At 43.6% G+C, this 22,533-nt stretch overlaps 4 protein-coding genes across 7 annotated transcripts; 2 read left to right on the plus strand and 2 right to left on the minus strand.

The window, feature by feature from the left end:
- Positions 1-586: 586 nt before the first annotated feature.
- On the plus strand, positions 587-2,157 carry LOC122621214 (protein CREG1). 2 transcript variants are annotated; one of them, XM_043799006.1, is made up of 4 exons: positions 587-738; positions 1,008-1,458; positions 1,518-1,599; positions 1,683-2,157. In XM_043799006.1, exons 2-4 carry the CDS (start codon positions 1,015-1,017, stop codon positions 1,790-1,792), a joined length of 636 nt encoding a protein of 211 aa, XP_043654941.1. In that variant the 5' UTR covers positions 587-738; positions 1,008-1,014; the 3' UTR covers positions 1,793-2,157. The 2 variants fall into 2 exon arrangements, with proteins under 2 accessions (XP_043654941.1, XP_043654942.1); XM_043799007.1 differs by lacking the exons at positions 587-738; positions 1,518-1,599 and having other exon boundaries at positions 1,009-1,458.
- Positions 2,158-2,335: 178 nt separating this feature from the next.
- LOC122621213 (protein phosphatase 1 regulatory subunit 7) lies at positions 2,336-3,775 on the minus strand. 2 transcript variants are annotated; one of them, XM_043799004.1, is made up of 2 exons: positions 3,719-3,775; positions 2,336-3,585 (listed from the first exon to the last, which is right to left on the minus strand). In XM_043799004.1, exon 2 carries the CDS (start codon positions 3,430-3,432, stop codon positions 2,452-2,454), a length of 981 nt encoding a protein of 326 aa, XP_043654939.1. In that variant the 5' UTR covers positions 3,433-3,585; positions 3,719-3,775; the 3' UTR covers positions 2,336-2,451. The 2 variants fall into 2 exon arrangements, with proteins under 2 accessions (XP_043654939.1, XP_043654940.1); XM_043799005.1 differs by having other exon boundaries at positions 3,732-3,749.
- A 239-nt stretch (positions 3,776-4,014) lies between these two features.
- LOC122621211 (transcription factor IIIB 90 kDa subunit) lies at positions 4,015-20,871 on the plus strand. The gene is made up of 7 exons (XM_043799002.1): positions 4,015-4,275; positions 4,345-4,713; positions 4,773-4,877; positions 18,490-18,639; positions 18,703-18,929; positions 18,987-19,914; positions 19,978-20,871. Exons 1-7 carry the CDS (start codon positions 4,203-4,205, stop codon positions 20,130-20,132), a joined length of 2,007 nt encoding a protein of 668 aa, XP_043654937.1. The 5' UTR covers positions 4,015-4,202; the 3' UTR covers positions 20,133-20,871.
- On the minus strand, positions 5,206-15,719 carry LOC122621210 (BTB/POZ domain-containing protein 6). Of its 2 annotated transcripts, XM_043799000.1 has the most exons (6): positions 15,474-15,719; positions 10,603-10,943; positions 7,952-8,473; positions 7,732-7,885; positions 6,993-7,667; positions 5,206-6,938 (listed from the first exon to the last, which is right to left on the minus strand). In XM_043799000.1, exons 2-6 carry the CDS (start codon positions 10,895-10,897, stop codon positions 6,401-6,403), a joined length of 2,184 nt encoding a protein of 727 aa, XP_043654935.1. In that variant the 5' UTR covers positions 10,898-10,943; positions 15,474-15,719; the 3' UTR covers positions 5,206-6,400. The 2 variants fall into 2 exon arrangements, with proteins under 2 accessions (XP_043654935.1, XP_043654936.1); XM_043799001.1 differs by lacking the exons at positions 10,603-10,943; positions 15,474-15,719 and adding an exon at positions 9,215-9,564 and having other exon boundaries at positions 5,207-6,938.
- Positions 20,872-22,533: the final 1,662 nt, after the last annotated feature.

The following is a 22,533-nucleotide window of genomic DNA, read 5'->3' on the forward strand; positions in this document are numbered from 1 at the left end:
AAATAAAAGGAAACAAAATGTTGAACTACTTCAATCTCGATTTACTTATACGAGTTTAGTTTTATAGCAGTCGGCTTCATTTAAGCTGGCAATGCTGTGTGCAACCGTTATTGGATGATCGCTCAGTTGGCACCCTCGCATTACGAATGGCAAACTAGTTTGGTTGGTACGGTTCTACTTTGCTTGCCAATTTACCCAAAAGTATTTTTTTTGAGTTTCCAGTTTCTTACAATTTCAGTTTCTTACAATTTCAGTTTCTTACAATTTATTTTCCTTAACTTCAAAATCAAATCATACATCATAATCAAATATTATCAATGCTGATTTAATTCAGAAGTTGTATTCTTTGAAATGTAAAATTTACATTGGTTTTTGGACACAATACTCCCAGTAAATTGTTAAAACCCTGTTATATCAAACCCAAATTTTATTTAATTAGATATTCGGTTAAATTTGTAATTTAAGTTTACATTGCTGACTAAATATAACCAGTTAATGGCTGCATATGAAATCAGCTTGTAATAAAAGGCACTAATGGATTTTTGAGAGATACAGAATTTATAACCACTTATGCGTCACATACACCCCGCCAAATCCGAGGTACCTGCTGAAAACAGCTGGTTCTGGTTCTTTGTACTCGAAGCAGGTGATATTAAAGGCGCAATAGTAGCGCAGTCAGTTGACAAACAAATCGCAAAGCAGAAGTACCGACAGGGGCCATTAGTCCAGATCCTCCAGGTAGGCATAAATACATATGTATGCCGAAATTACTGGCGGCGTACGGAGCACACAGGAAAATATCAGAGTCGTAAAAGGTCAACGCTATCCGTAGTCCGCTTTGTTTTCGGCCTACATCGTGAATCACTGAAAGTACTAAAGAGCGGATCATACGCGATTGCGTTGACCGGAAGATAAGCCAGTCATTGCAAATACTCTGTCCATAAATGTTGACCCGTCTGCTGTCCAGTGCTCAGTGATCTTTCAGAACCGAATCGTTATACTTGCAGTCAAGCCATGCAATCCTGCCATTCCCTACTATTGGCCCTGATTTTAGCCCTCCTGAGCTTGAGCCCCTCTTCCGGTTACTCCCAACGAAGAGATGAACGTATTGTTAGAGAATACAAGCGACAACAGGAGCTAAATCACGCCAAGATCGCCAGGGATTTGGTCCATCGCGCCAATTGGGCGGCTTTGGGAAGTCTCTCCACCAACGAAAAGGTGAAGGGGTATCCCATGGTCAACATTATCTCCATAGATGACAGCGATGCTAGCAACAGTTCCACTGGACGGATTCGATTCCTGCTAACCGATTTGGACTTCACTGGTCCCGACTGGCAGGCGGACAACAAGGTGACATTCATGTTCAGTGATGAGCAGACCCTTAGGTGCAAGGATGGCGGAAAGGATCCCATGGAGCCTACATGTGCCCGCTCCATGATCAGTGGACAGGTCAAGAAGGTGTGTACAATATAACAAATCCTATTTGAAATTCTAAGAAATAGTGATTTAATTCGTAGATGGATCCTAGCGACAGAAGCTATCAGCCATCGTTAGATGCCTATGTGAAACGTCATCCAGCTGCCATCAATTGGGTAAAAGGTTAGTACCGCTTGGTTATGAGATTATTTCTTTGATTTTAGATATTCTAATTTAAACGTATGATTGTATTGTTTCCCCTACAGCCCACAATTTCTACCTTTGCGAACTGGAAATCAGCAATATCTTTGTTCTGGACTTCTATGGAGGTCCTCACAAAGTAAGCGCGTCTGACTACTACGCTGTTTCGAATTGATTACCTCCTCTAGAAGAAAACAACTTGACGCCTCATATACTTTTCAACAAATTAAATGATAAGCATATTTGCCCAACGTATCTGCACAAAAGGAAGGAATGAACACAAAATACATTTTCGAAAGCCACTTATCAGTTAAGCTCTGTGATTTCAGTCGATAAAACAATAACGTTTTATAAATTAAAATACATTTCTTTGTACTCTGACATACTGAAGTGTAATGTGATGGTTTAGTAAAAACAAGAATTTTTAAACTAAAGCGTTTTCATCTTTAAGTAAGCACCACAGTTATATATATACATATATACTATACTACCACATCTGCAGATGTAATTGAAATAAAGATATCTTTTCAAATTATTAAACAATAGAGATATTCATTCCTTTCATTTAGTAGCTGATAAGATGCAGCCTAGGTGGATAATTTATCTGATTCATTAAGTAAACTTCACGATCTGAATCACTCATTCCCACATACACAAATACTTACGGTTGAAGACAAGCTGACACCCTTTGCCAAACGATTCGTGGGTAGAAAGAACCTTTAAAGTGGTTAATTTTTATGTATATTTTAAACGCAGTTTTCCAAAGTTAATCGATATAAATGTATTGGCGCAACGCCGTGGGTTAGTCTTGTAATGGGTTTACAGTGGTTCCATCTAGGAACCGGGCACCTTGCACAGGGTGGCATCAATTTTCTGCAGCTGCGGCAGGATGTCTCGCAGTTTGGAGCGGTAGCGAACATCCTTGGCCAGCGGATTGTATTCCAGGTAGATGGTCTGCAGCGCCTTGTTCACCTTCAGCAGCTCGATGTTCTTCCAGTCATCGACTCCGTTGTGGTTTAGCCATAGCTCCTCGAGATGTTCCAGCTTCTCAAGATTGGCAATGCCCTTCAACCGGTTCTTGGCCAAGTCGAGGGTCTCCAATTTGGTGTTCTCAGAGAGGTTTTCAATGGTTTCCACTCCGTTTTCCGATACGTAAAGTTCGCGGAGGTTGGCAAGCTTTTCTAAGTTCTCGATTTTTACAATGCGGTTGGCCTGCAGACTGAGGATCTCCAAATTCACCAGTGCGTCTAAGTTCTCAATCTTTGCTATCTTGTTTTTGCCCAGGAAGAGCTGTCGTAGGTTCACCAGCATTTCGATGTTCTCGATCTTCTTCAGTTTGTTGTCCCCGAGCTCCAGCATGGTAAGATTGGTGAGCATCCCTAGGTTCTCGATTTGGGTTATCCGATTCGACACGAAGTAGACCTTCTCCAGCTTGACCAACTTGTCCAGGTTCTCTATCTTCGTAAGACGATTAAAGCTGATGTCCAGCACCTCGAGTTCGGTTAAATCCTCCAAGTTCTCAATCTTGGTGATCTGGTTGTCGTACAGCTCCAGCTCAATTAGTGTTTTCAGGGAGGACAAGTTCTCGATCTTCTTGATCAGATTCCAGCGCAGAAACAGACGTTCAATTCGCGTGAGCGGCTCGAAGTTCTCCAGCTTCTCGATCCGGCGATGATTCAGATCAAGCTCATAGCAGTCCGGATCGATGGTGATTACCTCCTCAATGGAGGCCACATCCTCGGCGGGAATCACCTGGATTCCCGCCACCGTTTTGGCGGCTTCTGGTTCGTTCATCGCACGGTCAGCATCGCCCATGACGGATATAAATTGACCGGTACTTCTATTTCTAAATCAAAGATGACTTCTTCGAAAATTCAATGCTCACTTGACTTGTTTATTTCGCTGTTCAGGGTGTAGAACGAAGTGGGGTGGTCTTTCCACAAAGTTAAGTGATGTTGAAGCTTGACGCTGTTACGAAAAGTTGCAAGAATGCGTGAACTATGTATACGAATATATAGTTTAAATTCATAAGTTAAAGGTAAACTGACTGCTTGCTTTTTATCTAACGAGTTAAAAATATCAGCAAAATATGTTTATTCACCTTACAAGCTTACCGGCACTTTAACACTTTTTTTGCTAGAGATGTGCACTTAAGAGCTTGATATTGAACTAGTGATGTTATATATAGACGATTAAAAATGTATGGAATAAGTTGATTAAAAATTATGTCAAAAGCATTGAAACCCAATTTTCAAAATAAGCTTAACTAGTTTTCTTTTATTGTTGGAATTTACTCTCTGAAACTCTTATCAGAACTTAAGCTGTGCAAGTATGATTCGTGATTGCGGAATGTGCATCACTAGCATATACTATGCTATAATCAGTGTTGAACAACGCCGGCGGTTCAATCAGCTGTTTTCCAAGCGTGTTGACTTCAATTGGCAACAAATTGCAAATTGTTCAAATAAAAGTCGAAAAATGCGTTAAATTGAAAGCAAACCAGTAGTTTAAACTGTCAAAACAGCGGTTAAAAACTAAACCTCGCAGGTGGAATTGTATATTTTAGCAAAGAACGAACAAGAATCATGTCGTCGGGCTTAAAATGTCGCAATTGCGGATCCAATGAGATCGAGGAAGACAATGCTCGCGGAGATCGAGGTATGCTGTGGCTGTATAAGCATCCAAGGATCCATGTCCATGTCACTAACGTTCACCCATTCACTCTAGTTTGCATGAACTGCGGCTCGGTCTTGGAGGATTCCCTCATTGTATCCGAAGTGCAGTTCGAGGAAGTGGGCCATGGAGCAGCCGCAATCGGCCAGTTTGTGTCCGCCGAGTCGTCGGGCGGTGCCACCAACTACGGCTACGGCAAGTTCCAGGTGGGATCGGGCACCGAATCCCGCGAGGTGACCATCAAAAAGGCTAAGAAGGACATCACACTGCTCTGCCAGCAGCTGCAGCTATCCCAGCACTATGCGGATACTGCTTTGAATTTCTTTAAGATGGCGCTGAGTAGGCATCTCACCCGCGGCAGGAAGAGCACCCACATTTACGCTGCCTGCGTGTACATGACCTGCAGGACAGAGGGCACCTCCCGTGAGTCGGGCATTCCTTTTGCTTAAGGAGTATCATATTAACTGCTCATATTTCCACAGATCTCCTCATCGACATCAGCGACGTACAACAGATCTGTTCTTATGAGCTTGGGCGCACCTACTTAAAGTTATCGCATGCCCTTTGTATCAACATACCTTCTGTGGGTGAGTGAATATAAATACCAAACTATACGTTAAAATGGCGATCCACAGTCAATTGCTCTCAAAGATCGACTTTTATTCATAGAGAACCCAGGATCTTGTAATTTGTAACTTGATCTTGCTTAAGCTATTAACTATCCTACTTTGCTCAGGATCTTGACATTTGACTAGTGAGTCAAGATCGTCTTTTTTTGTGTACTACTTACGTAAATGGTAAATCCCAATAACCAACCTTTTCAACTCGAGAAAGTAAATTCGCAAAAATCTAATAATGTATTTGTTTGATTAAAGTACATAATGGTAATAGATTCATATTCAATATAGGATAACATTTTATATAGATATATGTATATAAAAACCATAATTGTCTTATCAAAAGCAAAAAATCAGTACAATTTCCAAAGAAATTCAAAACTCAAACGTAAAACTGATTGTTGCGCACAGCAGGCTATAATGCACAGGAGAAGTACAGGGCTGAATATCAGTAGAAAGGCATATTGTGTATGTATGAGAGATATAATGGAACAACTACGAAATAGATATAATGCATACTACAAGATTAATATTTGAATATATATGTAGAGAAGATTTTGTGCGCATACTCGTACAAGATCCCTTGATTTCATTTTCGTTTGCTAATTCGTAAACTGGTTAACTTGGCTTTCATTCAATTCAAATTCGTCGTATGCATTTCTTAACATGGCCTACTCTCCCTTGAAGTATTTAGGACTATAGTTTATCATTATCAGATCAGATGTGTGTATATGTTAGGTATATGCTGGCAAAAATATGTTTGGTATATATCGTATTAGCTTTTGTCCACTCTCCCTTTAACTGTCTTTAGAATATTGGTTAACGCTAGCTTGACTGATTGCCCGATTTTCACTTATTGCATTTATTTATGCGTCTCTATATAGCGCCCATATTACCCCATCCCGCCCTCTTAAATCGTGGAACGTGTTAAGTTTTCGAGTCAACTACTAATCTGCATCTATATAGTTAAGGGTGTATATGATCAACTTTTTTCGATTTCAAAATATCTTTATATGCATTACCAACAGACTATGTACAGTGCGTTTTAGAACTGCAAAACCGTGTATTTAACTGGCTTAACATATTGGGATATCGAAGACAATGTTTCAGATATCGCAAATTCCTTATATCGATTGACTTGCTTCGGATGACTTTCCTTTTGAGATGATCACGTACTGACAACTGTGTTGGAGCTTTAAAACGCACTGCCGAGGTGTATATATATGTGTCTATGCTTTGACGTGTATATATGTCTATATATATAGGACTATTATGAAAACTAGAGCACTCTACTATCTTGGTATATATATATGCGCCTAAAATTCCAATTTACTTTGTTGTGCTGCACTGAAAACCCATGAGTTTCTATTTTGTATCTGTAGCTTTTGTGGTTGCTGTGTTTTGTATTGTTCTGTTGGTCTCCTCTGTTGCTGCTGCTGCTGTTGGCGGTAGTAACAGGCTCCCTGCCACTCGGCGCAGTAGAGCTGTGCGCATCAGGTGCTTCCGTCGCCGTCCTCCGCTGAGCTGTTGGCGTTATTGCCAGATCCACTGCTGCCATTTGGAACCACTGTTCCGGCTGCTGCAGTTGAAGTCGCTCCTGCATTAGAGGAACCACCACCAATTGGAGTGGGACACAGTGAGTTAGTGGGCGAGCTCATTGCGGTCACTGTGGTGGGTCCGTAGAAGATTAACTCTGGGATTTGGCCACCCTGAACTCCAGTGCCGTTGGTGCTCTCGGACGAGCACTGAAACTGGAAAGTCACATTGCCCATAAGCACCTCGGACATGCCCTCCTGGCCAAAGAAGCTAAGCTCGTTTCCATCGAGGATTACGGAGGCGGTGTAATAGCACTCTGGCTCGATCTGGATGGGGTTCTCGAAGAACACGTGGAACGTGTTGCTTGATCCGTCCGAGAAGAACTTAGTGTCGTTCTCTGCAAGGGTGCGGCCCAGGCGTTTAAGTTCGATCTTTACGTTATAGTTGGCAGCGCCAGTCGACGAGCCGTACAGTCCAAAACCCACAATGAAAATTCTAAAATTAGAAGTTCTTCGTTATCTTAATCCAATAACTGTCTATCTATCTCACCTTCGATCCACCGAGAACTGAATTGAATCACAGCGTCCGCGGTAGCGCCACTGGTTTGAGCGATAAGCGCACGATTGGAAGCGATGGCAGACCTGAGTCTTTAATCCCGCCCTGGAGCGTGTGGGAAAGCCCAGTGAGGGCTTCATCTTGGCGGTGAAGTGCAGGAACATGTCGATCGTCTCCTGCGACGAAAGTATGCCAGTTTGGGCCACACCGTTGGCGAACTCCTCTAGCGACATTGTGGGAATGCGAATGAGGTGCAGCGCTTGTCCCAGCAGCCTGCGCTTGTTCTGCGGCGTATCGTCAATGCTCATCTTCTCGCAGGCGTTCATGGCCCAGTTAAGGGCCGCCTCGAACAAGTGGATCTCTTTGCAGTTGAGTGTCTCTCGCGAGAGAATCGACTCAAACGTCTTGAGATCAATGTCCACAAAGTCCTCGGACTTAACCGCCATCTCGGCCTGGGCGTCGATCACTTCCCAGCAACGTTGCATCAGCTCGGGCTCCTCGAACAGACGCGATTGACTGAGAAGTAGGCAGGCGTTTTTTGCCGTCAACTTAACCTCTAGGTAGTTGACGCATGCTCTGGCTAAGTGCGGGACGATGTACTTCTTGGCCGCATATAGCGTGGCCAGAATGTGCTCAGGTTCCAGTTTGATTTCATCACAATAAAGGTACCTAGGCGGAATCGTGAAGCGTTTGGTTTGTTAAGGTTGATTTTTAATGCAATCTGCAATCTCACCTTAGCAACGTTAGGAAGGCAGTGGGTTCCACGTCAGGCACTTTGATTTCCTGCTTGTTCTCCGCCAGTCCTCCGTAGAACATAGCATAGAATACGGAACTGCCCGTGGCGAGAATATATTTGTGGGCGGGAATGGTCTGAATGGGATCGATGTCTGTTGAAAAGACAGGTATGAGCAATGCTGTTTTATTGGCTAGTGAGCCTAGTGAAAATCGCTTACCGAACTCTCCACCCACAATGAACTTGACATCGGACATCAGCTCGTTGTTGAACATGGCTGCATTCCTCTCGAGGACCGTCGCCTTGCTGGCCTGCCAGTTGGGATCAGCCGTATCGATGGCATTGGATGCTGCCACAGCTGCGAAATGCCAGTTGGTTCCGGCGGAGCACACATACGACCCACTCCCACTGGTGGGCGTAGCCGAGATAGCAGCCACAGCCGCCGCTGCCGAACTGGAGGGCAGACAAAAGGCTGTGGGACTGCCGGAGATTCCTCCGCCACTTCCTGCGCCACCTCCACCGCTGCTGCTACTGCTGTTGAGGGCGCCCGGGGAGGCCAGCGGTGAAGATGGAGCACTGATGGGCTGCGTTATCTGGATATTGTGATCCGCTCCGGCAGAGGCACCTCCTGCGCCTCCAGCTGGCGATGCTCCTCCTCCGCCTCGCTGTTGTTGCTGCTGCTGCTGCTGGTGATTGTGGGGCGGCGAGTGGAGCAGCCCGTTGCCATTGTTCAGGGTTTCCACTGCAAATGGGGTTTAACAAAATGGTTTAATATTTGGGTTAACCTGGTTACGTGTTTCTGTCCTAATGATCCCACCCAGTTCGCTCAGAATCAGCAGCACGCGTGGCCACATTTGTGCAACTTCCGCTGCGTGTGCATCATAAATAACAAATGCCAGGGTCTCCCCTTTTTTCCACAATTATTACACCCCAGGTACAGTGGGGCCTTGCTGTATGGGCACCGTGTGTACCTGGCAAATGCACATCATGTTTTAATGATGAGGGAGCTTCTAATGAGCATTGTATTATTCCCGGCTATATGCAAGGCATATTCTAGCCCTAAAATCATTTAGAGACAATAAACCTTGACCTTTGAGAATGGAGTCATAAAAGTCACGGCTGATGTAAGCTGTGCACATATTTATTCCTCGATTTCAGTAAAGTTTAAAGTTCATTGCATCTAAACAGAAGTTCTTCTTACTGAGGCTCCGCTGTTTCCTAAAAGTGGAGCGTCTCAAAATAGCAACGCATTGGGGTAATGTTGTTGTTGTTCTTGTTGTTGCTTGTGTTGCCAGACAGCGCCCCTCCCGTTCCGGCCCTCCGCCACCCGCGCCCCTGGCGACAGTGCTTAAGTTGTGTGAAAAATCAATAACTCACAGACGCAGTGCACCTGCGCTGCCCCTACCAACCCCTCCCACGGGGTACCTAGAACAGTGGGCGCCTTCGGTGATCTGCCTCCAGGTCCTCCGCCTTACCGCCTTACCATTTATCCATCCGCCGTTCGGCTGGGAGTGCGACATGCTCTCCTGGTTGCGCTTTCCGGCGGACTTCAGGGACAGTCGGTTCAGCGGATTGTGGCCTCCGTGATTGTTGGCCGTGGAATTGTTGCTGCTGCTGGCCATCGCGGGGAAAAGTGCGATTTGTGGCCTCCGGAAGGGGAAAACGCAGAAACTTGGTGAGACTTCAGTCGAGTGCTCGCTGATCAAACATTTGCCTTCACTTAAGTCAATCGTATGACATATTTGCGGCGCTTTTTCTGTTTTTTATTATCTCTTCCAGAGAATAGAATAAACGAGTATTTTTTGCGAGGGCTGGAAAGCGTTTGCAACCAGTGTTGTATTCGGATCAGCTGTGTGTAATGGTTGGAAAGGCGTGAAAAGGTGGTAATTTATGGCCTTTGCGAGCTGGTCACACGAATCTGCTGTGGTACTTTTTGCGACAGTGTTGGCTAGCGCCGCGATTGGGCGCCTGTTTTGAATTTAAATTAGGTGAAATACGTCAACTGTGTATTTCGCAACCCATTTTGATTATATCACGGCCACTCGATACTAATATGTATTTCCGTCATGGCGCGCCATAAAAATACGTACGTGTGGGAGCTAATAGGGCCGATCCAAGAGGTTTATGTTACACAGCAAACGAGGATCTTAAAGTCTAATAAGTTCTTATTATTGGTACAAAACACAAGAACCAAAATTCATACAAATGGTATTTTTATAGACCAAGTTTGCAGTTTTGATGTAACAAGGCTTTTCCACTTTAAAAGTGCACCTATATATTTTTCTGTGTGTTACTACTTCCAAATTCAAAACGTTTATTTTACAAGTCTATGCCTCTTTTCGATCAGCCTTGTTGGGGGCTTTACTCGGTATTTGCATGTCCGAATCGTATTTGGACTATTATTTATTGCCTGTCCCGCGAATATTTATTATGAAGAAACATATCGCTGAACTTGAAATCGATTTTGATGTGTTTGCTCGGCCACCGAGCTTACTTGTCAAGGTTTGTTTATCTCTTAGCACATTCGTGTACAGTAAAACCAGTTTCTGCAGCGGCCCCACCAACAGAAGCACCAACCGGCAGCGGATCGAAGATGTGTGCCGAAATATAAAAACATGTTGTTGACCTTTGGCGAAGTTGATATCTGAGTCATACCCTCCCATTTTGGTGTATCGGAAATCGGTTGGTCGGCTGATAAAACCAATAAATGATGGCCTTCTTTGCATAACGAGGTTATCTCTTTACAATCCACAAACCGGCGGAAGGGCGGAATGTATATTATATTTCAAGAATTTCTATATATTTAAAGAATATCCAAGTGGAATACCTTGCCATGTACAAACGAGTAATAATGTTCTTAGAATAACTCACTGTGTTCTGGAGGTGGCAGCTCCTCGTTCTCCGGCACTCGAGCGGCGTACTCCGGCTCATAGTTGTGCGCGTAGGCGCTGCCCCAGTGGCCGGCGAAGTCGTCCTCCTCGAGGGTGAGCAGGTGGTCCAGCACTTGCACTCCCCGCTCGAGGGGGCCGTGGAACTTGTTGATCAGCTCGGAGAGCCGCAGGTTGAGGCCGTAGTTTCCCGAAGTGGCGCTGCTCGATTCGATGGCCCAGTAGAAGAGGTGGCGTCCCAGGTGGCTGCTAAAATGATTCGCAAAGGCCTCGATCATCTTACGGTCAGCTGCGGGCTCATCTTCACATTACTTCTGCTTCTGGCTGCGATAAAAAGGGAAATTATATAACAATGGTATACTTACTAAAATATATATTAAAAGTTAATCAAATTTTGAAGCAGAGAATCAATTTGAAATAGTAAATCCTACTTCATACAATGAGATGTTTTTTCAGTATGCTAGGATTGTTACCACCTGTCGTTCCCAGTTTTAACACTTCAGTTCAGCGAGATAAAAATAAATTCATTTCGTTGAAAGCTAACCGCAAATTGTAATAGCACCCCCATTAGTTTGGCCGCAATAGTAATTTTTTTTATATGTAACATAATCTGATTTTTATGGATATAAATGATACAATTTCGATTCAATTTGGGCTCAGTACTCGAGCTCGCCACTCATATGAAAAATGGCCAATTGCGGACTCCACTTTCACTTCTCCGTTTCCATTTCCATTTCCATTACTATTTTCAATTTCAACTCCAGCTCGCACGCATTTGTCGCTTTTATTAGCTGCAGGAAGTGAGTTTAGGCGAGCCCCTCACTTTTTTGTTGGCTTTCATTGCGACCCCCACCAGTTTGGGCTAAAAAGTTTTTGGGTCAACTGGAGAACTCTTGCACCTGACTCTCTGCCAGCGGAAATTATGCAAGCGGCTACTTTTAATTGGCAGCATGGCGAAGTCCGTAACCAAAACAAAACTGCGACAGACATGGACATAATTTTGTTTCTCTCACTTTATTTTTGTCTCGTCACGGCCTGTCTTTGCCACAATCAACGAGTTTGTGGCGAGGCGATACATGTGGATGAAGGTATTCCTCTCCACCTGTCACACTGGTGTGTTACGAACTCCCCCACAGCCACGCCCCCGAAAAACAATGCCATTTTCCGCCGACGCCTAATGAAGTTCTTCATGCTTCGGCACATCTTCGGGCTAAAATGAGTTGGATCTTTGACTTAAATTAGTTTTAGTTTCATCACTGGCGCAGCTTTGGCCGATAGGAAAATACTTCGGAGAGGCGGATCTATTAATTGGTATAACTATTAGTTTGGACATTCTTCGGTCTTTGTGTTGATGCCTATCATTTAAATGACAGTAGCATATACATATGAGTTGCATAACAGGTATCACAACAATGGAAAATATTTGCATCGCCTTTTAAGATCATGAATTCATCAATCTGCTGCGTCATCTTTCATTTGCCAGAATAAATGCACAGTGGTGAGTCCTGAGGTTTTGACTTCTCAAATAATATATTTGACTGGTTGATAGTTATCGATAGTAAAAACGTATACAAATTATCCTAGCCTTATAATTGTAAAATTTGAATTTAGGCACATTATTTAGGCTCAAGTTTTATAAAAATTTCAATTTAGTGGCCTGTGGACTGTTGTACTTTTTAAATCTTCGGACTCGCATTTACACTTAAACAAATTGCACAAAGTTCTAGGCAGCTGCCTTGCACTCCCCCAGCGAAACCCCTACGATTCGCCTTAACCCCTCAACCCTCTTAGTTGCCATGCAAATCACATACAATTTATGCTAAATTAATTTCATGGCTTAACAATCGAGTCACGTTTATTATTCATCAGCTGTAGGCTTTCGTTATTTTTGTTATTTTCCAGCCACATTTAAATTTCGGCTTGTTTCATTTCATTTCTTTATCGCGCGTGGAAGCGCTGATTTTCGTATAAAATGCGTATTTTCCGCTCTGTCACTGCACTTTCGGTATAGAGGTGCATTTCGCATTTGCTTGCATTTACTTTGGTCGCCCTTTTCCCAATTGTATTCGTTGTTTTCCTCAGCTCGGTGTTTATTTCACTATTTCACTTTTCATTGCCTCTTTAATTGCAAATGGTGCGACCCACTTTTTGGCCAAGTCTCGGGTCACCATCGCACTCGCACACTGACCGAAAAAAGGTGGTAGAGGGGAGACCCCAAAGCAACGCCCGCGTAACACTTTCGATTTTTATTTCCTCATTACATGCTTGGCCAAAAAAAAAACCAAAATAAAAGCAAACCACAAACGCAAGATCACTGCAAACCAGAAAGTATAAAAAACAGAAAAAATGAAGAGTTTGTATCTTTTTTCTGGCAGTTACTATATGTGGAGTCTTTTGTTTTCCCATTACTCTGCAGCCCTTTTTTAACGAGCTCCTTTTGTTGCATTTCTGCCCCGGCCAGGCCGTTTTGCAATGGCCACGCATTTAGTTGATTAAGCAAATGCGTCATGAAGCCCGAAACGCCCAACTCTCGGATTCCCTGGATAAAATCTAAGCCTCGAAAGCAATCGACCTCTGAAGCCCCTCACATCGCAGATGCCAGACATTCGCTCGCTCACGTGGCCAATAAAATAAAATAACCTGTCGAACTCTGGCCAAAAGCACTCGAACTGTCGATTGGGCGATCAGTCGGTCAAGTGTTCGGCAAAAGAGCTTGTTGATTTGCCGATTTTGCACTTAAATGGTTCGCGCTTGTCTGATTTTTGTTTTTGGCCAATTCGCTAACTTTGTACATTTTTTATACGCCTTTATTTTGTGTTTTTATGGCAATTTGCAGCTCTGTAATCTGATAAGGGCTTCATGGAACGATTTAGGTATAAGTTTTCAGTTTTAAGTATAATCCGATTGGGGTCAACATCGCAAGTTGAACAGATTGTGGTCAAAGGATTAAGAATGGACGATTATCCACAAGTTGTTCTTTTTGTCAGAAATGTTCATATGCTTCTATGATTTCTGGCAGCTTTTAGATTAATATTTTCGATTATCGAACAGTAAACTGAAAATTATTAAACGTTTCTTCTCTTAAGGAATCTTCGCAGTGTAGGAATAATAATATTTAGTAGTTACTTCACGTGTACTAAGTTCTAGTACTAGTTATACATTAGCCTATGAATATTTTGCATTCGCTCCGCTTGGCGTCTCATTTGGCAATATTTCTGGACCAGAGTGTCCAATTCTCGTCAAGCTTCAGAGTTCCATTTTCTGAGAGTCTCGACTTTTGTTTGAGGTGTTTATGTGAGTTTGGACCTCGGTTCGAGTGCCCTTAGGTTGTTTCGCAATAATTCAGACCGTCAGCTGTCGGTTGGTGGCTATGTCTTTTGGTTTTTCAGCCTTGCAGCTTTTCAGCTTTTCAGGCAGCGTCTTTGGCTTAGACGCTTTAATTTGCGGATAATTTTATAGACATTAACATGCAGTTTTTCTCACTCGCTTTTCATATTTCTTGGGATTATTTGGTAAGTCATGTTGCATTTTGTCTAATGACTTGACGAATTAACATTTTTTACAATCGGTTACCTTTGTTATTTGCATTCGATTCTTTTATGCCCCAGAAAAATCCCCATTTGAATGGTCTTTCGATTCGCCATGAGTTGCTGAATTCTAAATCGGTTTCTGTGGCTATGGCGACTTTTGGTTCTTGTCAAATCTTTTATTTGAAACCAGTTTTCGTTTCCTCTTCTGTATACATATATGTATATTAGTTAAAACTTATAAATTGTCATCGAGTTACTTAATATTTAGGCATTCATGCCGCCAGGCTGCGCGGTTTTCGAGTGGAATTCTAAATGCGAATTCGATGTCTAGGGGGAGAAGTCGTATTCCTCTCGTCTTTTGTTTGTTTCCCCAACCTTTCCTCTTCTGTTTGGGTGGGGCCTTATGAGCTTTTTTCTAAAGTTTGCCTTGTTTCGAAATACAAACACGAAATAGTGTGGGACTTTGGCTGCCCGCTAAATTGAAGTATTTTCGAAAGAGCCACAAACCTCGGGGAGCACAGACACTGGAAGGGCTGTCATTAAAAGCAGCGCCTCTGAACACAAATCATAGTTATGAGCAGTAAATTACAAGCAAATGCTCGGCAATTAACCGAGAGTGCAGCTAACGGATAATTACACGGCGGAACTACCTAAGCCAGGCTGATAAGAGATTTTAGCCCTAATTGAGATCTCATATCTCAGACTGTTTAAATTCAAAATTCGATATGGAGGCGGCGTGCATTAGGCAGTTCATTAGGCAGTCATTATTGATTCAAGAGATTTTTCGATGAGGTGGTTGCAGTTAATGAAGCGACAGGGGCAGCGAAATTCTTCGATTCGCTGATTGATTTTAGCATTGCAAAGCACTTTCCGGGTGGCACTTAATGGGTTAAACATTGGAACAATTAATTAACCACAGCACCTGTTTATCCGCAGCCCAACTCGATGAGTTCGGTACACAGTAAACAGAGAGAGAGAACGTGGGGAAGATGATCGTGACAGGTGTGAGAATGGGGTTTGGGGGCAAAACCGATCGATGAGCCTTAGAAGCAATTATCTGTGCGGAATTTTTGGGGATTTTTTCAAAGCCTCCTCTGTTATATTTGCACTTCACTCAAAGCTATTTTCTTGGCATGTTTTTCATGTTTTTTTATTCGTTTACGCTCAACCGGCATCGCCGAGCTGTCGGCTGAGTGATGAAAAAAGTGAAAAATACAAAAGTGCACATAAATTAAAACGTCAACAGAAGAACAAACAAACGAGCTACGCGCACTTTGTCAACGATTATTATTACTTTAACAAGCAATCAGACAGATATACACACTTTTGTAATTTGTTGGGATTCGTTGTGGCACGGCAGATGGCTGACAACTGATGAAATGGGCCTTACACATAGAGGGATTTCGTCCCCTCAGCCTCTTCTTTTATTTAATATTTGTATTATTTTTTTGTAATTTTTGGCTTGCGCATGCGCGACGACCGGCCACGTTTTGAATGGTCGTATTTGGTTGTATTTCTCGTTTCGACTGGCGGCTGCGACTGCGACTGCGCGAGTCAACGAACGAATTCGTAGTGAGTTACTAATTTTTCTGGTGAGATCCAAAACCGGCAACTCGAGACTCGCCAGCCGATCGACCACGATCGACTATATGGGTTTAGCTTCGGTTTTTTTTCGCTCGCCTTGAGACGGTCACATATATTGCATGCGATAAATGCGATAAATGCGATCAATGCGACGATTGGATTTGATTTTCGCTTAATTTTAGGTTTTGTTTGCACGACTCTTGTACGCGACATTTCCTCAGATTTCATTTCCCCATTAATCTCGCGTTCTTGGTCAATTACCAAACAATTAAAGCAGCAAAACTCAGTTAATTGTGGCTGCAGCGGGGAAACTCGAACCCAAATCGCTGGCATTTTTCACAAAATGCAGAAGTAATCAGCGGCACAGGGGGGCAGCCGGCGGTGCACTCAAAACGATAATTGCTGTCATGACAAACGCAAAAATAAAGTTTAAATAATAATAATTTCACTAGCTGCAGTTGCGGAATTCGCAGGATATCGCAGCAAATGGGCTGCGACAAGGGGCGGCAACATTAAGAAACCATTAGCACCAGCCCTGCTGGCAACTGTCAAAAGGCAGCAGAACACTGCAAAAAAGGATTCCAAAATAGTCAAATCAATTAATAGGTTCCCAATGTATATTTACACTTGATCCCTACAAACATTGAGTTGGAAATGTGGCTTGAAAAGGCGAAAGATCACTGATTTGTTTGGTAAATATGTTGCTAATAATATTTGAAAAGAATATAAAGCCCTTGATATAATCCCTATTTGTTACTAGCGATGGAAGTGGAAATTTTGGAGCCATAGATTAAATTGGAGCTAGAAAATATTTCTCTGAGTGCAGCACTAGCTGTTTCAGCCCCATCAGCAGCAGTTCAAGTAACAGCTGTGGCAGATGAGTGGGCGCTGCGCTGAAGGGTCAATGCAGTCACAGTTTCCGATCACAGTTCGCAGTCACCGCATCAGCGGCATCATTTTTCAAGTGGAGCACTCGACGGCAGTAGCAACAAAAAGCAGGGGCGGTGGCTGAGGGGCTGTTTCAGGGGGCGCCAGAGTTTGAGGGCCGCCTCTTCGGGGCCTCCACAAATGTGCCCATTCATTAGGGTTTAATAAATAATTTGTTCCTCCTTTGCGGAGTTCCTTTTTTGTGCTGTTTTTTTGTTTGGCGAGACTTTGACAAGCATCTTCCATACAGGCCAACCCCCTTTCTCGGTCAGCAGGGGTTGACGTTCAACAGCATCTGGCTTTGTGTGTCAAGTGGCGCTGCACAAACAACAAACGACTGGGGAACTGGAGGGCGAAGGATTAGCAGTAAGTTCCGGGATAATGTGCTAACCTCCGGGTGGGTGGATAAATATAAGAGTAGCTGGTTGAGCAGGTATTCATTTTATAATCGAGCATTTTGGGGTAAAGAATTCAGATATAATAACGTCTGCTTATTATTTATTTATCATTATTTTATAATGATCCACAGATCCATCCACCAGTTCTGTCTTACTTCTATAACCCCTTCTAAAAATTATGCACAGAAGAGAGGTCCATGATAGTTATTTCAATGTGGGCAAATTTAGTTTGCCTTTAAAAGATGGCGCCGCTATGTTTTCGGCTTTATTATAAGTAAAATGATGTAAAGCGAAGTATCTTTTTTGTAATTATATGAATAATTAAAACCGATATGGCCTACCATTTATTTTGTCATTATCTTGAATAATTATTCCAGCAATTATGTAAAATGAAATTGTACATTGTAAATTGTGACCATACAGTTGAGCCACTGTGGGGCTCTTAGAAAATCCTCTTGTCCAATTTGTGGGCAAATTGTAAACTGTTAGTTAAGTACGAAATAGAAAAAAATATTGGCAAATAACTTTGACAAGGTCGTGTGTCTGCTGGCTTTGATTTTCCAATGCGTTTCGCACTCTTTTTTCTAAGTATTTGTTGTGCGTTAATTGCTGTTTGAGTTTGAGTTTGAGTTTGCGTTTGGGTTTTGTTTTTCGGTCTGGCCGAAATGACTGGGCCAAGTGTTAATTGCACATGTTGTCTAGTGGGTTTCCTTGGCAGGGCCTGTCTTTCATCTAGTTCAAATACAGCTAATTATCGGTTTAATAGGCCAATGAATGGCCCAAAACCTTTGGCGGGACTGTCGGACTGCGGGACTGCGGGACTACGTGACGGATGCGTGATGTTCGTGCAGAGCGCAAAGGTAAACATATCGCATGATAGAAAATCTCTGTCGCTTGGCGACTCTTCGGGTCTCAATGTCTTCTGTTTGCTCACTCTCCCACAGCGGCTCTCTGCACCTCTCATTGCCATGTAAAAGTTGAATGAATTGAATAATATCGGACCTGAAGTTCGGGTTCAAGATTGTTTATTTCGGCAGCTGTCCATAGAGACGTGGGCCGGTTATTGAATGTTTTCGGTTTCATTGGCTAGACCGAGCCGACTTCAAGGTCGTCGAACAAGTTCTTCGTCTGATGCTCTTGCAGTTGGTGTATTTTATAGGAGTCTCAGATTTTATTACGATACTGCGGACTGGGGTAGTGGTCCTCGCCTGATGATCTTGTTTCTCTCATGCAAAGAAGAGTGAATGTTCCTATGTTTTGTTTATTACTGTGCGAAATCTTATTTCTTCAACAATATAAATCAGCTTTACTGTTCGCTAATTTGTTTCTACATTTTCCGTGTTTATCAATTAAGATCCCCCTGCTAACCATTAGTTATAGAATACATCTTTCCGCATATTATTATAATTTCTTTTGATTTCCTATTTACAGACCCGTGTTTGTACATTATGCGTTTTGCCAATCGACTGCAGTTGGGTGCCAAAACGCATGAGGTTTCTATGACGGCTCTGAGGATTGTGCAGCGCATGAAAAAGGACTGCATGCACTCGGGACGACGACCCACTGGCCTTTGTGGAGCAGGTGAGTGAAGCGTGAAATCGTAATGAATAGCCGCGGCTGAAGGGGATTACTTTTGACCTTAAGCTCTGCTGATTGCGGCCCGGATGCACGATTTCAGTCGCACCATGCTGGACGTGATAGGTGTGGTCAAGATCCATGAGTCCACACTTCGGAAGCGCCTTTCGGAGTTTGCTGAAACGCCCTCGGGAGGGCTAACCCTGGAGGAGTTCATGACCGTTGACCTGGAGCGCGAACAGGATCCGCCTTCCTTTAAGGCAGCGCGCAAAAAGGATCGCGAGAGGATCAAAGATGTAAGTATAAATCTGTGTAATTCTGTGTACAAAAAAGTAATTCTAAAATAATCTAAGATGGGCGAGCACGAGCTAACAGAGTTGCAAAAAGAAATTGATGCTCATCTGGAAAAAGACCTAGGCAAGTACTCAAACTCAGTTTACCGACAACTGACTAAGTGCAAGGGAGGCACTCCACTGAGCTCGCCAAGCACGCCCAAGAGCACCTCGGAAAAGGATATCGAACTGGAGGAGTCTAGGCAGTTCATTGAGCAATCTAATGCGGAGGTCATTAAGGAATTGATAGCCAAGAACGAGGACGTAAAGAAGGCCGAACCAGGTGGCTTGGTGGCTGGGATTGAAGGCCTTCGACCGGATATCGAGGCTATTTGCAGGGTGACCCAGAGCGATCTGGAGGACGTAGAGAAGGCTAAGCAGCCCCAGGAACAAGAGCTCATCACCGATGATCTGAACGACGACGAACTGGATCAGTACGTGCTGACTGAGGATGAGGCGGTGGCCAAGCTGGAAATGTGGAAGAACCTCAATGCCGAGTATCTGCAAGAGCAGAAGGAACGCGACGAGCGGCTGGCCAAGGAACGTGAGGAGGGAAAGCCAGAGCGGAAGAAGCGTAAGCCACGCAAGAAGGTCATTGGGCCCTCGTCCACAGCCGGCGAGGCCATCGAAAAGATGCTGCAAGAGAAGAAGATCTCCAGTAAGATCAACTACGAGATTCTCAAGACCCTGACCGACGGCATTGGCGGACTGACAGATGACTCTCCTACAACAAGTGCAGATACCAAACCGAGCACTCTGGAAGAGCTGAAGCAGCAGCCGGTCATAGTGGAAGAAGGCCCTGTTCCTTCCAAGAGCAGGGGCAATAGGGCAACCTACGATCTGCCCGGACCCAGTAGGAAACGTCCTAAACTAGAGGTGGGTCTGCCGGTCAGCCAAGCTGCCGATGTGGAGCAGCCGGATTCCAAGCCAGCAGTTGTGGTGGAAACAGGTGGGTCATACCAAGCAAATCACGTGGGTTGCCAGCTCATAAATCTGTACATTACTTCCCCAGATGACCTGGACGAAGACGCTGAGGCGGAAGCGGAAGCTGAGGATCCTGACGTCGAGCCCGAGGCAGAACCAGAGGCCACTCTTCAGGACATGCTCAACACGGGCGGTGACGACGATGAGTTCGGCTATGGTTTTGACGAGGAGGAGGAATACTAGGCATAAGCTCGCATTTAGCGTTTAAAGCATTTTAGTATATACACTCAGATTCTATAGTACCCGACCTACTCGTAATACAATTAAACTAAGCATTAAGGGCCGTGCACTTGTTGCCGCCGCGCTATTTCCTGGGCTCCTTAGCAGTGGAGGCCATTAAATCATGGCCCCCTCCTTGCAGCCATTTACATGTTTAAGCCATGTCGGCGCGAGGAGGCGCTGAGCCGGTACTCCCGAACACTCCGGGCTGGTACTCGTAGCTAGCTTCTAATTGTTGGCGCTACCGTGGCGCGCCTCCAAGTGCTGCAAATAAATATTTCACTCTTAATCATGTTTTGCACTCTGTTTTGCTTGCCTTTCTCCGGCGCTGCAGGCGGCCAGTTCAGCTCAGTTCAGTTCTGTTTAGTTCTGTTCTGTTCAGTTGTTGGCCCGGCCAGGAACTTGGCCCGGCTCCACGGCCATTGCGTTGAGTGGCAAGTGCCCGGCAATGAGCTGTTGAGTCTGCCGGGCACTTGTCTCCACGATTTTATAGTTATTATGTTGTAATTAGTGTTAATTTACTTGCCTACGGTTCAGCAAGTCAGCATCAGTGCTCCCATAAAGTATAGCATAGTTCGGGGCAGTTTCTTGGGGCTCGTTTGCGAGTTTCCAATTGTGACCGTTTTCCGTTCTGAACAAATTAGCAAACTGTAATGTCTCTATCTTAGATTAAGTTCATGACTAGCGGTAAAATCGTATTTATGCTGTATGTAAAGTAAACAAACTCTGATTTTTATATTACCCTTTGCATTTTATATATATATAAATAAATATTATTAATACATATATATATACTTCTCTCCCTCCAATTGAGGGTTATATGTAAAAGCAAAAAGGGGCAATTATCGACTGCATTTTAAAAAGCATAGTTAACTTTCGCTTTAAACTTCTCCCCCATTCCAACTAATGTTTCCACAACTTTTCTGTTTCCAGAACATGTAATTCATTTCACTTTTCAACAAATTTATGCCGGAAGTAAAGTTGAGAACAGCCAGAACAGCCAGCTCTCCCCGCTTTCAAATGGCTGCCGAAGCAGGCTGAAGTTAACTGCACTTAATGCCCGTTCGCTAATTTGCATAAGCCCACAGCCGGGGCCCAAAGGATAATTATTAATAAAATGCACACGAACCGCTCGAGAGTCGAGTCCTGATGGGGCGTGGTCCTGGCCATTTCCCGGAACAGGCTTAGCCGGCCAAGTTGCAACGATAATGTGAAATGTATGCACATGTAAATCCCAGAGCAAATGTGACAGTAAAATGGCAATTAGTAGACATCTTGACTTGGCCAGCCACTTGGAAGTTTCCTGGTCAGTGCGACTAATTTATGCGCAGCCAGCTGGGAACAGCCAGTTGCGAACTGGGGTCGCTGGTCCTCGTCCTCGTCCTTCCCTGACTGCCTCCTGATGTGGATAATCGCCCGATTGAGCACATTAATCCCTGCTGATACAATTTTTATGCTTTCATGCGCGCTTTCTCCTGGGATCTTGATGGGTGCGCATTTTTATACATAAAATATATATTTGATATATAATATATGCATTCTTTATATATATATATATTCTGTGTAATAAAAGATAAAATCTCCATTAATATAAAATACCTTGCATAAGAAGGGTCAACGTTACACTTTTAAATCGTATTAATGTAACATAATATTCTAGATTATTAAGTATACTTTAGTAGAGTTTGGTCCAAAGAGTTTAGCCCGAAATACGCCTTGCAATAATTTGCTTCTCAACGCTGCGTCGACTGTCACTTGCGGCATATTAATTAAAAAAAGTTATTTGCAGCTAGAGTTCAATATAAAATATATGGTATATATTGAACTGCCGCTGGCCATATATTTTAATGCAGTTTAATTAAAAATGTGCCAAGCTGAGGTTATTCCACAGATCTGGCGGATTTTGTTGGCTGCTCTTTTTTATCTGTTGATTTACTTTTTTCCCGCCGCTGTCGCTCGCCTTCGCTCTCAATAAAAATTTTATCATTTACACTTTATTTGCGGATTTGGCTGCTTTATTATTAAATACAGCCGCCACAGGCTGCCATGGTCGGCGGACTTCTGGCGACGCTGGAGACCATTTTGAAAAGTATTTAATAAGTGGAAACAAATAAAGCGGCAGCGGCAGCGGCAGCGGCAGCGGCAAATACCGAAAATGCGAAAATAATGCGTTTAATTAAAATAAGTTGTGTGGGTGCCTGTTGAATTCGCAGGCCAGGCGAAGGGGCCACGCATCCATGTATAATTGAGTAAATGAGTGAGCAAAGCGTTTAATACGCTTAAAGTGCGCTGCATTAAGTATACGCAGTGGATGAGCGGCGCCAGCAGGACTAATTTCTGGCACGCCCATTATTTAAATGTTCAT

This window comes from Drosophila teissieri, chromosome 3R (genome assembly GCF_016746235.2).
Source record: "Drosophila teissieri strain GT53w chromosome 3R, Prin_Dtei_1.1, whole genome shotgun sequence".
Lineage (NCBI taxonomy): Eukaryota > Metazoa > Arthropoda > Insecta > Diptera > Drosophilidae > Drosophila > Drosophila teissieri.

Bases quoted from the DNA above. Each gene is read 5' to 3' on its own strand.
- LOC122621211 (XM_043799002.1), top strand. From the start codon at position 4,203: ATGTCGTCGGGCTTAAAATGTCGCAATTGCGGATCCAATGAGATCGAG. The intron at 4,276-4,344 runs GTATGCTGTGGC...CATTCACTCTAG, and splicing joins CAATGCTCGCGGAGATCGAG to TTTGCATGAACTGCGGCTCG. The intron at 18,930-18,986 runs GTAAGTATAAAT...AAATAATCTAAG, and splicing joins ATCGCGAGAGGATCAAAGAT to ATGGGCGAGCACGAGCTAAC.
- LOC122621214 (XM_043799006.1), top strand. From the start codon at position 1,015: ATGCAATCCTGCCATTCCCTACTATTGGCCCTGATTTTAGCCCTCCTG. The intron at 1,459-1,517 runs GTGTGTACAATA...TTTAATTCGTAG, and splicing joins TCAGTGGACAGGTCAAGAAG to ATGGATCCTAGCGACAGAAG. The intron at 1,600-1,682 runs GTTAGTACCGCT...TTTCCCCTACAG, and splicing joins TGCCATCAATTGGGTAAAAG to CCCACAATTTCTACCTTTGC.
- LOC122621213 (XM_043799004.1), bottom strand. From the start codon at position 3,432: ATGGGCGATGCTGACCGTGCGATGAACGAACCAGAAGCCGCCAAAACG.
- LOC122621210 (XM_043799000.1), bottom strand. From the start codon at position 10,897: ATGATCGAGGCCTTTGCGAATCATTTTAGCAGCCACCTGGGACGCCAC. The intron at 7,886-7,951 runs GTAAGCGATTTT...TCTTTTCAACAG, and splicing joins CATTGTGGGTGGAGAGTTCG to ACATCGATCCCATTCAGACC. The intron at 7,668-7,731 runs GTGAGATTGCAG...GATTCCGCCTAG, and splicing joins GCCTTCCTAACGTTGCTAAG to GTACCTTTATTGTGATGAAA.